At 35.6% G+C, this 19040-nt stretch overlaps 1 protein-coding gene across 1 annotated transcript in view; it reads right to left on the bottom strand.

The window, feature by feature from the left end:
- Positions 1 to 4743: 4743 nt before the first annotated feature.
- The window catches only part of lgr5.L (leucine-rich repeat containing G protein-coupled receptor 5 L homeolog), a 110940-nt gene continuing 96643 nt past the window's right edge, over positions 4744 to 19040 (bottom strand). Inside the window, 7 exon segments of the mRNA NM_001199223.1 lie at positions 4744 to 6058; positions 7671 to 7754; positions 9600 to 9742; positions 14156 to 14281; positions 15356 to 15427; positions 16894 to 16965; positions 17326 to 17391. Of these exon segments, the coding sequence (NP_001186152.1) occupies positions 4974 to 6058; positions 7671 to 7754; positions 9600 to 9742; positions 14156 to 14281; positions 15356 to 15427; positions 16894 to 16965; positions 17326 to 17391 (1648 nt within the window). The 3' untranslated portion in view covers positions 4744 to 4973.

The following is a 19040-nucleotide window of genomic DNA, read 5'->3' as shown; positions in this document are numbered from 1 at the left end:
TTTGGTATTGATTAAGGACAGAATACTCAAATGTAAAACCTCAGCATCTAAAAGCTTGCAAGTTCATGTAGAACTCAATGGGAGTTGTCCTAGGCATAATTCAAGCGTTTTTTTAAGTTGAGATTTTCTCAAGCTTATAAACTCACAAATATGCAGTATTCAAGTTTTTTCCACAATTGTAGTCAATCCAGTTTTTTTTCCACAATTGTAATCAATCAAGTTTTATACAGTTTAATTTTTTAATAAATAAACAAACATTACATTTTTTTTAAATTGTGAGTTTAGAAAATAAACTCACAAATTCGATTTTTGATAAATAAGCCCAGAAATGTAATCAAATCTATAACTGATACAAAACTGTGTAAAGAAAATTATTTAGCTGCAATTTTTTTTTGCCTTTGTAAAAAGTGACTTTATTTTGTCAGTGAGCTTCCCAAATAAATCTGTTAAAAATGAATAGGAAATTTATAGGGAAATGTGCCAATGAATGTAGCCTTACCTTGTCTCAGCTGGCAGTTTGTTTGCACAGCAGCGTTTGCTCCTCTTTCTCAACAGCCCATATTGCAAAATTGTTTTACCTGTACTCATCAGATTTGTGTTCTAGTTCTGTTTGGGTATTGTGTCCTGTCTGCTTAGCCTTGGGGGCTGGGCCCTGCCTTCCCAAAATAAATCCAAAATAAATCCAAAATAAATCCAAAATATAGTTAATACTCAAGTTGGGTTGGAAGGCAGTCTAACAGGGTTTGCCAAAGGTCCATTGATGAATGAGTCGACATATGAGTACAGAAGAGCACCTCTCAGAAGACTGAGGTTAACATATTGCAAGGCCTTAAGCAGCAGATTACACAATACAGGTATGAGATCTGTTATCAGGAAATGCATTATCCAGAAAGCTCTAAATTACGGAAAGGCCCTCTCCCATAGACTCCATTTTATGCAACTATTCCAAATGTTTTCAAATTATTTCTTTTATTGTGTAATAATAATACAGAACATTGCACTAGATCAAAACAAAGATATAATCAATGTTTATTGGAAGCAAAACCAGCCTGTTGGGTTTATTTAATGTTTACATGATTTTTTAGTAGACTTAAGGTATGAAGATCCCTTATCAGGAAAACCTCAGAACCTGAGCATTCTGGATAACAGGTCCTGTACGTTTACTCCATCACTAAAAGCCATCCATCTGTTTATTGACTTAAAATTATAACCCCCTATATGTAATAATATATGATCAGAAATACTACTGTGTAGTCACCAGAAATCAACTTTTACATTAATAGATATCTGTAGTCCTGAAAACAGAGTACAGGTATTTGTATTGTCTTGTAGGAGTCAGGAAGAAAAACTCATTATTTCATCAGATATTTTATTATAAATTTGTATATATTTGTCATATCCAATAAAAAAAGCAAGCAAGCATATCACCTATGTACAGCCACTAGACTTATATACAACATATACACATAACAACCTCAACAAGAATGACCGAACAGAGAACAACATTGTGAAGATATCAGTTCCATGTGTGTCTTTTGATGTTATTGTACCTTTATTAAAGTAATAAATACAGTTCTATATTTACAAATTCCATAAAAAAAATTCTGACTTTTTCATTTTTTTTGTTATAACATCTAATCACAATATTTCAAACATGCTTATAAAAATAAAACCTTAGAGTATCTATTTATATGAATAGAGCTTAAAGTGTGGTATGACTTTAAGTGATTTACATGTTTCTACAAAAAGTTAATCCTGTTTACATGGAGTAAAATGTTAAATGATCCCTTAGCATGGGATTGTATAGCGTCAAACAGGAAATCCTCCAGTACTGTCCTTATATTTATTGGGGTTCCAGATGGAAATTGTTCCAAATTGAATATCTGGCCTGCAGGCAACACAGAGCTTTGACTTATACCACTGCAGAATTTATTAAGCATGCTATAAGGTCTCTGTGAGTTCACTTATTCCAGTGCTATATTATGAAGTAGATGGCCTATCGTCATTGACATTGGAAAATAATTAAATTTGCTCAAAAATACAGCAACATCTAAAATTCCAACCATGCATGACATGCCAGATGGCCACAATAATTCCAACTCATATTGTATGTTCCACCACCCTCCAATAACTGTAGCTTACAGAGTGACATTAAACACTGAAAATTGCATTCTGTTTATACTAACAATAAAATACTTCTGGTTACAGGCAATTTACTAACATTACCAAGGACAGACATTCCATGAGCCCAGGGGGTTTTGACATTAAACGTTCAATAAAAAGTGTTTTTGGAAAATATTTAGTAAGATCCATGAGATAAAATAGGAATGAAAGCTTTGTCGCATTGGTGAGTTCTTCAGTGCCAGAATTATGGTACATGATGTAGGATTAAAATACAATGTACAGCTAAACGTTACTTTAAGGGATCTAAAGAAAATAAAACACGATCTTAAGCATTTACTGTCATAAGCATAATAAAATCAGATCAACAGTGATTAGATACCTCAAGGCATGATTTCATAACTACATTGAATGTTACTGTTACCAGTGGACAGAGTTCAACAACTCCAAAGTTGTATATAAAAAGATGTAGGTGTCTTTCAAACTGGTGGAGCCAATATTTGGTATATCATGTGTTAATAATTAACCAGTGAAGATTAATTAGCTTTATAACATCAGATTGCTCCAATTTTTTTCTGGGCAAATATCTAAACAATTAAATAGAAACATTCTGTAAATATTGTAAAGATGAAAGAGTCTGAAATCGGAGGCATCCATTTTCAAAAGCCAAAACTGTTGTTACTTTAATCCTATTCAAAACATTTATGAAATGCACTTTTTTTGGGTAAACACGCCTTATTAAGGAGGAATGTGAATATGATCATGCCACATTCCTTATTATTTATACAAATTTGAAAGATTTGAAATATGCAGCTGAAAAGGAACTTATCGCATATTAAACAGATGGACCACGTTAAAATAAAACTAAACAAACACAGCAATGCATTTGTGCAAGGATCTGTTGAGCCCACTTTTTATCCAGAATTCTTTCTAGAAGCATGTTCAGTTAGGCACAGAAAGTTAAGTGGAAAGCAAAGCTATTCTGTATGTGGTCATTTTGGTTGTCCTGTAAATCGGACACAGTTCAAAAATGAATTTCACTAACGAATGCATAAAATGGATGTAACCTCTTTAGTATTTGTAAAATCCATATGGGTTTATGTGATAAAAGGCACTAAATTTGCCTAGGATCAATTACCCATAGCAACCAATAAGTTTGCTTTCGAACAGATGACCAGTAAATTCTACCTGCTGATTGTTTGCTATGCATAACTGTTCCTGGAAAAACTTAAAGGAGAACTAAACCCCCCATTGTGATAAGTCCCTATTACCCCCCCTCCGCTGGCCCCCTCCCTGCCTCCCTCTGCACAGTCTTACCCCTGAAATCTTTCCCCTCTAGAAATAGAGACAGCACATGCAGAGTGAGCGCAGTGGAGCTCACGGGCGCCATCTTCTTCTCTACGGTAATCTTCATGTCTTCTTCCTGCCCTTCGGCAATTTGCATCTCTGTCGACGCATGTTGCGAACCAGAAGATTGCTCGAACTGCGCATGCGCCAATACACTGCTAATTTTATGTAGATTACCAAAGAAAAGAAGCTGGCGCCCGTGAGCTCCACTGCGGTCGCTATTTCTAGAGAGGAAAGAATTCAAGGGTAAGACTGTGCAGGGGGGAGACAGGGAGGGGGGTAAGCAGAAAGGGGCCAATGGGGATTTATCCCACTGGGTGGTTTAGTTCTCTAATCCACCATTATCTTTTAAAATAACATTATACAACTTTGAAACAGAAAATAATGTTTTCCTTTATAAATATGCCAATTATCAAAAGATGAGAATTTCACCATTTTACAGCTCTCATTCATTTATGTAGGATTTGTTTTAGTGTTATTTATCAAAGTGTGAAAACAGTTTGCTCTATTTTCAGCCTATTTTCAATCACAAATAGCCTAGACACCTGGAAAATTCTTTACAGAGAGTTCCCTGACCTGCTGTGTAAGTTTGGGTTAGGCCCAAGACTTCATATTCACAGGTGTGTTTTGCCAAATGCAAGAGCCTTCAAGTACACCGTAACTCGTGTTCCAACACTTCCTGCATTGGTTCTGTGCTAGTCTAGCATAAACACTTAAGGGTCATGTGATCTGGATGATGAACACCTGTAAATCTTCTCTTTGAACCTCAGGCCCATGACTGTGAAAGAAGCAGCCAGAACTCTAATTCCAACCACTGTGCTTTGAAATGTGCTATACTGTTTAAAAAGGACTGGGAGAGTTTTATAATTTTACTGTAAGTTGAAAGGTTTTTATTACTCCTATGTAGTAAAATTTGCTACTAAATTATATTTTGAATGACTAACTCCCTCTCTGTTTGTAAAACAAATTGAGACAGTTATTACTCACTCAACTTTGTACTTTTGTCTTTTCACAAGCCTGGATGCAGCTAATTTAATCAAAAAGATTTTTTTTTCATTATTATTATGGGTTCCTGACCCTAGTGTATGTAGAGTCATGTAGTGTTAAGCTTATTTATTATATATTGAAAAAAGTCCACACATTCTGGTCTGGAGAATATGAAAAGTAAAAAAAAAAACACTGGAGTTGCTACACCGTTATTCTTCTACCCAGAAAAATAAAAATCAATCAGTTGAATATGTTCTATTCATTGTCTGGAGCTCATTTTTGGTTTGCTTTTTTTAGAGTTTATAATTGGTGTGGTGAAACGCAAGCTAAAGCAGAAAAACAGTGAAATATTCTAGGTGTCAGACAGAGAACCAATTTTACCGATGACGGATTGAAGAAAAAAGGGTACTTGATCATTTTTTCCCCCAATGGTATCAACAGGCACTTTTCTGCATGGCATCCATTATACTTAGCATGAGCACCTAAGAAAAAAGTATTCTTGAAATTCACAAATGACTTTAGTGACAAGGAACAAATGCCACGGCTGAAAGTTTGTAGTTGTTAGACATTTGATAGGACGATGAGGAGCTGGTTGCTGGCAAATCAAATGATATGCTGGAGCTTGCAAAGGTTACAAGAGCTTGTGTAGAATCACAGGACTGCTTTTCCGCATCTTCAGAACTGACTGAGGCGAAACTTGTGTGTCTAGATCTACTCCACAGCATATCTCCATTTTTGAGACTTCCAATATCTTCTTTGAAATGTGGATTAAAAAGGATGTAGAGCAGAGGGTTTAAACATGCAGGGAGTGGGATAATCAACAAGAGTATTGACTTATTTACTTCTGGGCTGATGAATGTTAGATTTAAGAGTGAGGAGAAAGACAGAAAGGCTACAGGGCAGTATAGGATGCAGTTTGTGAAGAGCAGCAAAGCTATATGTTTTACCATGGAGCAGTCCCACACATTTTCCAATTCGCCTTTTTCTAGAGAGCAGTAGAGTTTTGTATAGGCAACTGTCATGACAAGAAAGCATAATGAGTTTAGAAGAACCAAAGCTACCATAAAGACCATAGAAGAAGGATCCCCAAAAAGCAAGGGAAAGCAAAATGGAGAAGTCCCATAGGTACTTCCACTCATCAATGGTGAAACTGCAATAATAATGGATAGGAGAAAGCAAAAGACAATGGAAAGTTTGACACTCAGGAATGAAGATTTTGTTTCAAATTTTGTAGTACATTTAATCGAAAACCCCCGCTCTAATGCTGCAACAGTAAGAAGAAAGACTGAGGTCTCAGCTGCAAAAACTGACAGAAAACCAGTTATCTGGCAGCCTACACCACTTTCCCACCAGGCACCGTATTGAGCAAAGTTGCCAAAGGTTAAGGCATCAACAGTTGCTAGCACACCGCTAGACAAGCCCATCAGTGTATTTATTATGGCTATTAGGCCAATCAGAAGCTTTATGGAAGGAACATATGACAGAGGCCGGAAGACTGTAGCAATCACCAAAGCATTACAAACAAAAGATAGAAGCACTATAAGCCACACTCCAATTCGGGTCAGCCAACTTCCAAAAAGGTGATCGCAAGGCTTGAAAGGTCCTACAGAAAAGGAAACAATTGACTTTAGAAGCCTTTAATTATCAAGCGGTAGTGACAATATTTGCAAGAATATTCACAAGTACTTATATTTTTCTCATAAATGAGAATTTGTAATTTTGCAAGTCAAAAAAGTAAATAGTACTATATGTAATTTATACTACATGTAACTCATCTACTGTAACGCATACCATTTAAAATGACTTTTTTAAATGTTTAGTGCTAGAAAACCATATTTGTATGACAACTTTATTGACTATGCTTAAAATGTTCTTTTTAATCAGTAGCTTTGCTTTAGTTCAGTATTGTAGCAAATTCTGGGGTCCAAGGTCCATAATTTTGAGAATGGTATGTGTTGCATGGGGAAAACCTTTTCTAGTCTGACACTGCAAAAATTAAGCAATGTATAAAAAGATTTTGAAATTAGCCTTTACTTTTGACACATTGGGCCAGAATAAATTTGATGAGAAGAGCATGTCTTCTAATTAAATTCCAGATAGTCCCATAGAACCAAAGGCAATTCAATGAGTATAAACTTATCTCACTGTTTATCACATGAAACTTCTATTGAAAACTATGGCACAAAATGGAACTGAATTAGGGAAAAGTTTATTTTTCTCTTTAAATTTAATTTTGCCCATAAGATAAACCATAAAATAAAATGTTCCAATGAAATTAAATCTGGCCCTTTATTACTAATGTTTAAATTTTCTACTTGGCATACCGTACATACTCGAGTATAAGCCGACCCGAGTATAAGCCGAGGTACCTAATTTTACCTACGAAAACTGGGAAAACTTATTGACTCGAGTATAAGCCTAGACACAACTACAGCCCTGTCTCCCAGCAGCGCACATTCTGCCAAAGCGACCCCCCCAGCGATCAACTGGACATCTTTGCAAAGTTTATGGTGACAGAGAATTGCCAAACGGATTACTGTGTGCATAACAGTGCTACGCAATATGTTGGCACTATATAAATACATGTTAATAATAAAATTGTCCCACTGTCCCACTACCATGTGCAGAGGGTGCTGTGTGATATTGCCATCACTGTTAATCTTTCGTATAACCAACAGAGGGCGCTATGTGATATTGCCATCACTGTTAATCCTTTATATAACCTACAGAGGGCGCTGTGTGATATTGCAGTCACTGTTATTCTTTCATATAACCAACAGAGGGCGCTGTGTGATATTGCAGTCACTGTTATTCTTTCATATAACCAACAGATGGCGCTGTGTGATATTGCAGTCACTGTTAATCTTTCATATAACCAACAGATGGCGCTGTGTGATATTGCAGTCACTGTTTTTCTTTCATATAACCAACAGATGGCGCTGTGTGATATTGCAGTCACTGTTATTCTTTCATATAACCAACAGAGGGTGCACTGCTATTCTTTCATATAACCAACAGAGGGCGCTGTGTGATATTGCAGTCTCTCCCCAAGCGAACTGTTGGTATAGGAATGATTAAAAGTGACTGCAATCTCAGCTACTGCCCACTGACTCGAGTATTAGCCGAGGTAGACTTTTTTAGCACATTTTGGATGCTGAAACACTCGGCTTATACTCGAGTATATACGGTATGTATATTTCAGATGCGTTGTTTACCTGCTGATGGTGTGCACTGCACTGAATGAAGCACTTTTACATCTTCTTCAAAGTCAAGCAAAAAATCCTCAAAGTCTCTGTCATCTGAAAAGATAGAAATGCTGCCATTTATTTACTCCTCCTTGAAGTTTCAACAGACTTTAATGTAATCCTTGACCTGAAACCCAAAGCAGGCTCATCTAAAGAAAAGTTTCACATCTGAGAACATAAGTAAAAGCAGACCTGTGACAGCTATACAGTAAAAGTGAAAGATAAGTGGAATGAGCATATGATATTGTTAGAATATCAAGCGTGTCAGACTTAAGCTGTGGACAATTTTACAGTTATAGGATGCAGGTACAGTATTTCTGCAATTGTTATATTTTTTTAAAACTGAATGGATAACATAAGAGGGCCTAAAATGAACATGTTGCACATATTTACAGAGAATGATAGATGAAAAAATGAGAGTCCAGGGCAATATGTATAATCACATCACAGCATTCAGCAACCATCCATTCTGACAGCACAATCATTTACTAGATTGCAGCGCAAATAGCAGTGACAAATTGCATTGCACAACCTTACATACTTGTTCAAATACATAATGGAAAACACCTTAAAATGTGGATTGTGAACTAAAATTGTTTGCAAGGCATAGTCTACAGTAACCGATGCCATGTTCTTACATTGTGTGACTTTTAGATCCACCTGTATTGTTCTTCTTTGAGCTCAACCAGAGCAACTAAGAAAATATGTCTGATTGTGGAGCTGCTGAAAATCTTCATAACAATGATGGTGTCAAGCAGACTTAATGCAGTTAATGCCAAAAACTACAGTAGCTATTACCAAAATAGCAGAGGTTTATATACTATTTCACCTGGATATCCCCCTTTGTGGTACAGGTATGGGATCCGTTATCCATAAAGCTGCAAGTTAAAGGAAGGCCATTTCCCTTAGACTCCATTATAATCATAAAATTCTAATTTTTATCATTGATTTATTTTTTCTCTGTAATAATAAAATAGTACATTGTACTTGATCCCAACTGAGTTATAATTAACCCTTAAGCACCATGTATTGTGCAAAACACTATTCGTATACTGCAGGGATCAATTACTTAGCCAAATAAATACAAACGTACACTCCCCTTATTGCCCCTTCAGAGAGCACTTCTGCCCTGGTTCTAAATAAATGCTTCACTTTGTGCCAGGATTAATACTGTGCGGAGTGCAGAGTGCAGCATTAGCAGATGTAAGACAGCTCTAAACCTATTACTTTCAACAGACAGAGCTACTGAAATGAACTGTTAGTATAAAGTCGATCCAGGGACTGGTTCCATTGCCCTCTTGGAGACAGGAAGGAACATTTTCCCCCTTCAAATAAGAGAGGCTGCAGATGGGGGGTTTTTTTTGCCTTCCTCTGGATCAATGAGCAGAGGCAGGTTATATATAGACATATACAGGGGAATGTAATAAAAGTCGCAAAGAGAAAAACAATTTGCACCAATAAAACTTAAAATCCACATCTCGCAATGTAATATTGTTCCTTAAACTGTTATCGCATTGCGAATTTTAATTGCGCATTGCGAATTTTAATTGCGCAGTCATAAGAAGTGCTTGAAGGTGTCGTAATCTTTTGGAGCAAACATAACGACTTTTTCAGTAAGAAGTTTTATTACATTGACTGCGCATTGGCGCAAACTATAAAATTCGCAAACGGTCTTTCACTGTCGGAAGTGGTCGCTAAACAGTTTCCGGGCTCGCAAAAGCTATATTAAATTCGCACAAAGCAAAATTTGTTCGCACAAAGGCATAACTTTTCGCATTGCGAATAGTTTTTCCATTAGCGATTTTTATTACATTCCCCCGAAAATGTTGAACTTGATGGAGTTCTGTCTTTTTTTAATTCTAATCTACTATGTGACTATGTAACCGGTTTAAATCTTACCTTGAAGGTGCAGCAGCCCTATGTCTTTGCGATAGAAATCATCAGCACTACTGTTTTCATCTTTGTTCATCTGCCCCGAATGCTTTAGATTTTCACAAACTGCAAAGGCACAACACTGGTAGGCATAGGGCATCTCCATGACCCTGTCAATAGAATGATGGCAATTATTTTCACTAGGCAAGGGAAAAATAACACACCTGAATAACATTAGTTGGGCTTGAACACTATCAATGCAAAGTAACAATTACATCAAAAAATGAAAGTGTTTTGAAGTTATAAAAATATAATGTTGCCCTGCACTGGTAAAACTGTTATGTTTGTTTCAGAAACACTACTATTGTTTATATAATTAAGCTGATGTGTAGCAATGGGGCAGCCATTCAAGGGAGACAAGGCTCAGGTTACACAGCAGATAGGCTCTGTAGAACATAATGGTGTTATCTGTTATCCACTATTTAACCTGTGCCATATCGCCTTTTTTCAATTTCAGCCACTGATTCACAGCAGCTTGTTTATATAAACTATAGTGGAGTTTCTGAAGCAAATAGATCAGTTTTACCAGTGCAGGGCAAGTTCAGTATATGGAAAAACTATGTTTTGAATAGGAAGTAAGCAAGTTACTTTGATGGCATTATAATCATAAAACATTTTAAATGTGAAAAAGTGATATACAAATTACCGTTTTATTAAACCATAAATGGCCAGTAAATGCTTCCTGCTTGGTTGTACAACAAGTGCTACGTATATTGTTGGATTATATACAGTAAAGTATTTTGTTATTCTGCTCCTTGTGATGGTTTTGATGTAGAGTTTGCTATACTTAAAATAAATGGACATAAGAAACGTATAGACTTCTCTAACCAAGTTTGTTTCCCCACACTAGAATACGTGAAGCCTCCCCTTTGTTTTGTTTTTTTTTAAACTGTGACTTCCATATGCCCCTTTTAATTGCAGCTATTTTATGTCATCTTTAGGTTTAAAGAGCTGTAATAACTGCTATTCCGGTTTCAAGCTCTTATAAATTTCAGTCCTATCTTTTACATGTTTTCAGCAAGTGGCTGATTTACTGTACCATCGTTTACTTAAATGTACAAAGCCACAGAAAGAATATGTCACTCTTGCTGCATTCCTCTTCTGAATTATGGGTCAGATCAGATAATTGCAATGAATGGACACAGGAAGCAATTATTCTGATTTTACAAGCCCTCCCTCTCCTACTGATGTTATTTTTTCTGCGTTACCATTATTTATAAGCTGCAGGACTATCACACATGATTCAGGCAGGAGTTATCTGAAGCAAGAACAGTGAGCTATTCAATAGATTAACCACATCATTGCAAATGCATTTCTCTAGCGTTTGTTTCCATTTTTGAAAGAGTTTTGCCTGTAGATTACCAAAGAGAAGCTTTGGCTAGCGCATTTATGGATTTAATAATTCATTGCATTCCTCAATAATATAATCTCTAGGCACTTTATAATTGTAATAATTTTAAACTACTAATAGTTTATTTAATGGATATGTAATAATAGCACAACAACTAAAGTGGCAATTTAGTAAAGAGCAGCAACAGCAACTCAAACAATAAAAGGAAACCACTATATACGGAGTGTTCCAGTTCCTATTTTCCCTGTGTGACTAGGTGCAAAATAGAACCCATAAATGTTTTAACTGCATTAGCTCACAGATATATAAGAAATTGTTCTAAAACTACAAAGTTACAAAATAGTCTCTCTTGCTTTTAATATGTATAAGGACGATGACGTGCCTCAACTAATATTTGAACAATCTTAATTGTGTCTCAAACCCAGTTTGCTGTTAGGTAGAAAGAACCAGAAGGCTCTGATGTTACAGTGTATAACTTTTCAGAAATGGTTGTTGCAGCTTTAGTAACTATTTTTCTGCAGTTTATGAAACAAAATGTATTGTGACTTTAAAGTAGGGCAAAGGAGCACTTGGCAGCAACTTAACCGGAATTTAAGTTTTACTGATATCCAAGCCAAAACAAACTTTGTAAGAAAATCTGGATCTTCATAAGGCCTCGTTCACTTTACATATTGCCGTACATTTTGGTTAGATCTCTCAGTTGGTCCTTTTAGGCAGATGCAAAAAAACACACCAATTTCTTTGCGTGATCTTTTCACACTATTCATCAGGAAACACAGTCTGGATTCATTAGTCTGAAAGACGGTATTACATTCTCATCTGAATCAGATGTGACCAAGCTGAATAAATGCCTGTAGACTAGAGTGAACATTAAGTTTTGGGTCCAAGAATACTTCTATTTTCACATCGATTTTTCCCACAAAAATAACTGTTATCCTCCAGTCTCTTGTAAAGGGCTAACAACCAGCTATTCTGGAGAGATCAGTTGGATAAAGAGGAGATAAGGTGCCAAAGTATGATAAGCAGAAAAAATCATAATCAGGGCTGTTTAGTATAAGTTGTACTTGTATAAATACTGAACAAACACACAACTAATGTCACACCAGCCTTTTGCTAAAAAAACATGTGGAATTGTGGATCAGTGTCCACAGTTTTCGATGACAATTCTGCAGGTGTGGGATACTTGTTACAATTTCAAAAGCCAGTAGTGGGAAGTAAATGAAGAACATTCCACTTGCTTTGTTGCAGTTTCTCCCACTTTTCCTAACCTTAACCGCTTATCTTTTGCATGAAGCCACCCCACCCCACTCCGTAATCAATCAATGGGGATGACAAACAAAACACTACATTGTGAAATACTATGATTTTCAGGGTTGAGTTTGAGATTGTGTGTTTTGGGGTAGCTTGGTGGAAAAAAATAAAAAAGGTTGCCAAGGACAGTAAAATGGTCAGCGCTAGTGTGCTATGGCATGATTTATTGCACCTAAGGGTACATTCAGTTTTATAGTATAAAAACAATACTGATTTTATTTCCATCAATTTTTAAAATATATTTATTTGTATTGCGATGTGCAGTGATCCATTCAGGCTGAAAAAAGTCCTACTTTTATGTGGGTCACATTCCACTCTTTTATATTTCTTTTGATCTCATCAATGCTGGAAGCAGAACAAACTGAGTGGATTTCTAAAGTGAATAATTAAATGAAGTTTCGTTTTACCTAATTCATCTGGTTTTTGGGTCCAATGAAATCAGACTGAGCAAACCGCCAATTTGAGCACACCCTAAGGCTGAAGTTATAGATGAAATTTGCGACTGCCTAATTAATGTTTAAAATCCGGCGCCAAGAATTTATCTTTTTCTTTTGTGCTTTGTGTTTAGACAATTACTTTTTATTAAGGAAGTATATTTTAGAATGAGACTATAAATAAATAGATGACAGCTCTATGAAAAGTATATGTTATCGAAAAAAACTTTTTTTTTTTTTTTTCTAACGGTGTTCTACAAATCATATTATGAGAAACCATTCAAGCCTATAGTTGTTGGCTTTTCTTCTATCTGGAATAGTTCCACTCTATTGTTTATTTTCTTTTCATAGAAACCAGCCAGGTAGACTGCATAACTGGACTGATCCATTGTACCATTTGCAGCACAATTTATTACCTTCATAATGTTAGGCTACATAATTGAAGAATATTGTGCTCCAGTATATACCTTTATTATGCATGTGCTCAAGAATCGACAACATCAGAGACTATGGGGCCCATTTACTAACAATCAAATTTAGTTTTTTTCACGAATCTCTAAAAATTAGTGGCTTTCCTATATTTTTTAAATAGTTCTATAAATGTGACATTTATTCAATGTAAAAACCTTGAAAACCAATAATAAAAAACTTTGCCACGTAAAAGTTGTCAAACTGCTTTGATCCTATCCTACTTGATCCTTTTTTAAATCAATTTTAGAGGTTTTTGGATTTTTATCGCTAGGAATTGTCGGAAAAATGAAAATTTTTAGGTTTTCGAGGTATTTGTATTTTTTAGCACATTATTTTCCATTCATACTTTTTTATTCTGATCTTTTCTTTAATTCCATGACATTCATAGTTACACTCACATACATGATTCTTCAGATAGTCTTCCCCCACCTAGACTGGCAAGTCCTCCCTTACCTTGAAGTTGATTCTAGGTGGTATATTTATCAAAAAGTGAAGTTAGAGACCGCCACAGTCCTCTAGTGAAATCCTGCTACTCTCTAATCATTTCGTTGGGATTTTGAAAGGCATATTTATCAAAGGATGAACTTTCACTTGCACCCATTGATAAATACTATATTAAAAATCCTATAGAAATTAATGAAGAATGGCGGAATTTTACTCTAGATTGGTGATCTCTAACTCCACTCTTTGATAAATATACCCCTAGTAGGCTAGTGTCTGCAGCTTCAATATGTAAATTAAGTACAACTTTTAAATAATGTAACTGTTGTCACATACAACTCTTTCCTTTTCTCTTAATCTGTCTTCACCAGTGACATTTAAGTAAGCATTGTGGGATAGAGGGTATGGTATGTAAAGGCAAGTATTCCGCTATAGAGAGCTACCCTGAGTTATAAAAGACCACACACCCCTAAAAGACCTTTGTTTGAAAAAGATTTCTTTAATATTAAGTTTACCTGAGCTTTGGGAAATGTTCAGATGGAATCAGATCCTGAAGGGCTGAGTTTCCGGTTAGCTTTAGATGAGTCAAACCATGAAGGCCTGTCACAGGGAATGAGGTCAGATGATTGGATGACAAATCCCTGTGTAGACAAAGAAATAGCACAACCTTGTTAAAGGCGCCGATCACCGTTATAAAATTTAACAAAACTACCAATACAAGCTTTCAAACCAGCTATGTGACATTTTTCCAAGATGAATGCTATTACTATTACTTATATAATATTATAAAATATAAGAGTTTAACAGCAGGAGATACATTGAGATACAACAGACCTCACTACTTGTGATGCACGGAAGGCAGTCAGTAATGGTAGATTTTTTGCTATGCCTAACCAGCAAACTTATGCTTCAAAGCAGATCATTTCCATGCTGACAAAATGTCATCCTTAATTTATAAGGACAGTTTAAGTCTTGAAAACTAATCCAGGCTATTATTTTTCATTGAAATTTCCCAGGTTTTTAAACTATATAATCGCACTGAAGTATTTGATGCTCTTTTGCCTAAAGGCAATTCTCACATCTACCCTCTTGCTAGAATCTATATTCTTCTGTGTGTCTGTTGGAGAGTTATGTGAGAAAATGAATGATTATGGGCATGAGAGAGACAGATCAGGTGCTTCTTTATGTTTGTTGAAAAAATGTGCATTTTGTTGCCTAGACAAATAATAGCTCCATGAGCAGCCATCAAAGCATTTGTAATCACTCCCCCATTGATTTGAACACCAATTGCATGCAGTCGTGGATCACTAGTGAGTCAAGTGATTGTTGCTTGAAAATGCGACAGTCGTCTGTCAACTGCCTGTTACAAGGTTGCAGTTCAAATGTTTTTCCTCTGTAAATAGAGGTACTGCAACTCTCAGGCTTGGAATTGTGACTACCATCTGGTTGGTAGGGCTAATGTAACAACTAGTTAGAAGTTGTGAAATTAATTAAAAGAAAACTCTATACAATCAATAGTAAAAGAAACAATTGAAAACTTGCTTAGAATGCATCCAACTATAACATATTTAATAAGTAATAACAAAAAGGTGAATAATTCACAATAAGCTCTATCTTTTCATGCATGTTCTTTTAGGGTAACATGAAAAGCAGAAACAGAATCAAAACACAATTATAAGACTGTAAATTTGCACAAGTGAAACCTGATTACTCACAATTTGATTAAGGAAGGCAAAGAAGAAAAAGAGCTGGGGTGGATGACAGCAATCTTGTTCCATGCCAAGTCTCTGAGGATCAAAAAAATGATTGCACATTTGTGCTGATTAAAATGGGTGTAATCAAATACATTACAAGCAGTCTAATTTAATCAAGAGCAAAAGAAAGCAATATATTAAGTGCCATGTCAGTTATCAGTTATAAACGTAGTAGAAAGGACACCACTGGTGCTTTGTATTGTATAGAGCCTTGGTGAAGCAGACCCAATAAATAATAAGAGGGCAGCATTTGTCATCCTGTCAGGTCCACAAAGTGGTAATATTTTAGGTCAGACAATAATCTTCACCTCCTGCATGTTTTGTGTAATTATCTAAAACAGGCCAGAGTTACTGTGCTGCTCGGCTATGATGACATGCATTCATTTAAAAGAGCTGATTCAACATGGCAGAGGGAAAAGCTGCTGTGTACTAAGTGATTCACTGGAGCGGTAATATTCAACTACTATACCCATGAATGTAGGTCTCTATAAAAATATATTGCATAAAACAGTTCATATATAAAACCCTGCTTCATGTAAATAAACCATTTTCATAATAAAATACTTTTTTAGTAGTATGTGCCATTTGGTAATCATAAATAGAAAATTGGCATTTTCAAAAAATAAGGATCGTCCCCTGGGATTGTAGGATTTATGGTGCACGTAAACAAAGCTAACATGTTAGGTCACATGAGCCAATTAACAGACAGAGTTGTGTCTTTTGCTTCCACACTTCTTCCTGTTACAGTTAGAGTTGTAGTATTTCTGGTCAGGTGATCTCTGAGGCAACACACAGACCATCACAAAAAGGTGGTTCAAGGTAAGAGATGTAAAAGTGGCAATATTTAGTTATATATATTCCAGTTTTCTAAGATTCTTTAATATACTCTTTAATTAATAATAAGTATTCATTTTGGGGGTAAAGTTTTCCTCTAAGATGCCTGGTGGAACTAACAGAAGTCCAGTTTCCCTTTTGTTTTGATAAAAAGACAACTGGTAACAACAGAATAGAAGTGAAAATGTATCAAAGGCAACACAAATAAAAGGCCATAGCTCACCATGTGTGCCAAATCTTTCTTTTCTGTTTTTACTTTATCTATAAATGGGAGATACTGTACCATGCTAGGGGTCCTTTGCTTTTGGTGGGGCAAAACTTTTGGTGAGACATTTACTTTTGGTGTTTTTTGCAAAGTGCAAGCCTGATGCCTTGGTCATTAGTAAATATCTTGCACTGTTTTCTCAGTCCATTCTATAGTTACAGACACCAATATCAACACCTGATAATGTTACTTTATTATTTAAATAAAATGCCCTAATATATACTCCTCTTAAAAACAATGTGGCTGTTACATAGAAGAGATGTAGAATAAGAGGAACTGTGCTTACATGACAAAGGCAGCATAATATCTTTGTACTAACCCATGGAACATTTAATGATAGTGTTTAGGAGACAGGAGCGATAGTAGGATCAAAAAAACTTGGGATTAGTGGAGCACTTACAGGGAACGAAGGCCAACCAGCTGCTGAAAGGTGGTGGATCTAATTTCATAAACTTCATTATGACGCAGATCTCTGAATAGACAGAAACATTATGAAATAGTTCAAATTGCAGGAAATTCTGTGGCTTTTAAAGAGCAAAACAATCCTTTTGTTTTTTAACCATTGTATAATTTGACCCCAGACAAAGGCCCACCATGTGCAATTCTCTGAAGTCCTAAAAACCCTATCAAAATGAAGCAATTTAAAGGTTTCATTTTCAAAGCCATCCGGCATAAAATACTTCAAATGACTGAAATATCTATATGAATAAAACACCTGCAGATTTATATAATAAAAAAAATGTTTGGTGCTGGACTCCATTCGAAATGCCGGCAGCTCTCGGTAGTGTAAGTTGCACATCAGTACACATATGGAACACTATGTATTACTTACATTTTCTGCAGTCGTTGACAACCAGAGAAGCTTGGTAAATCCTTTATGTGATTATATGACAAGTCTCTAAAACAAAAGATATGTACAGGGAGATTTGCATTATAATGTACCAAGAATCAAAATTGCATTACTAACACTAATAAAGGTACTATGGGAAAAATGGAAAATCTGAAGTCAAAATGTTTACCAATAAGAAAGTCACACTTGTGCTTTATATCAAAAATGTACTATACAAAATGCATGAAACCAGTTACAAAATGAATTGGTACAATATATATTTGAACTAATTAACTAATTGTTTCTCATTATATAATAAATGCCTTTTTCTGTAACTCCACTTTTTATTTTATTTACAAGATTTAATAATGTTTATTTTCTGTCACAGTAGATGTTCAGATATTTTATATTCATTGTTTTATACAATGAGTCGGTTTTCTGTGCCTCATCCCATTCACTCTCACTGTTAAAGCAGCCACAGATATCTCCATGCAGTAGTATAGTCAATGGTCATGAACCAATCAATGTGATTAATGTTGCTTTGTCTTGTGGAATGCTAGCTTTGATTCTGAGATGGCTGCCATAAAGCTAGATGTACAGAATGTATAGGATGTATTGATTGCTGCTACTTGTAGAGGTGATCAAAGTGCTGCTGTTCATCCCCAACTGCCAATCACTCACTTGAATGTGATGCACTGTGGGTCCTCAGCCCACAAACTAGTGGGAAGAAATTGGGGAGCAAACACCTGCCTTCTGATCAATACAAGAAATGGAGACTATCTTCCTATTGCCTTGAAGTGATGGGGTCCTGGGCTTTGATTCTGTCAGGGGTAATATCTGCGAGGAGTTTGTATGTTCTCCCTGTGTGGTTTTCCTCTGGTTACTTTTGTTTCCTTCCATAATCTCAAAACACAAAGGCAGGTTGACTAGTTCCTTATGAATTAGACCCTTATGTGTGATGTGTGATGTGCTAGGAAGCTTATATTGTAAGCTCTACTGGGGCAAGGACTGGTGTGAATGAACAGTATCTTATAAAGCGCTGCTTAACATGCTGGCGCTATATAAATAAAGCATAATAATAAAATAACATTTTAGAATAACAACTAACAGAAATGGAAATAGGCTGGTGTCGATTCCAACTGTTATCCTTAAGTGCTCAGGTTTTGTATTTTTAGGACTATATTACTTTACATTGTTTTAATAAAAAATAAAATGACACAGACTTTTCAGATTAGACAATTTATGGCTTCTACACGGATTTATTTTCATTTTTAAGAACTTGATTCTGTATGATCTTATGTTACCAGGAATATTTTGTGTATGCTGTTAACTCTTAATCAAATAATACGTTTCTACTCCAGTGACAGATTGTTTTAGGTTTACAAGTGAAATGTGTTATCCATGTGTTATCCATATGGGGCTTAAGACAAGCTATGTTCTTAAGAAAATCTCACTTTTCCTCTCCCAGCTTAGAGATGTTAAATCTCTTTCCCTCCAGCTCACATTGCACTTTAACTTTACCTTTGCACCAAGAGTCAGTCTTTCTAATAGATGTTGAGTAACATCACTGGAAAGTCATTATCCTAATGAATATATGGCAAATCATAACTTTCCAAATCAATTCATATTATAGAAAACTGGTCAGACAAGTGTAGTTGAACAAATTACAGCTTCATTTGGACTCCATTAGAGAGAAAATGCTCAATAGTTAATGATAA

This window comes from Xenopus laevis, chromosome 3L, assembly GCF_017654675.1.
Source record: "Xenopus laevis strain J_2021 chromosome 3L, Xenopus_laevis_v10.1, whole genome shotgun sequence".
In the NCBI taxonomy this organism is placed as follows: domain Eukaryota; kingdom Metazoa; phylum Chordata; class Amphibia; order Anura; family Pipidae; genus Xenopus; species Xenopus laevis.
This window is presented reverse-complemented; position numbering and strand designations above follow the sequence as displayed.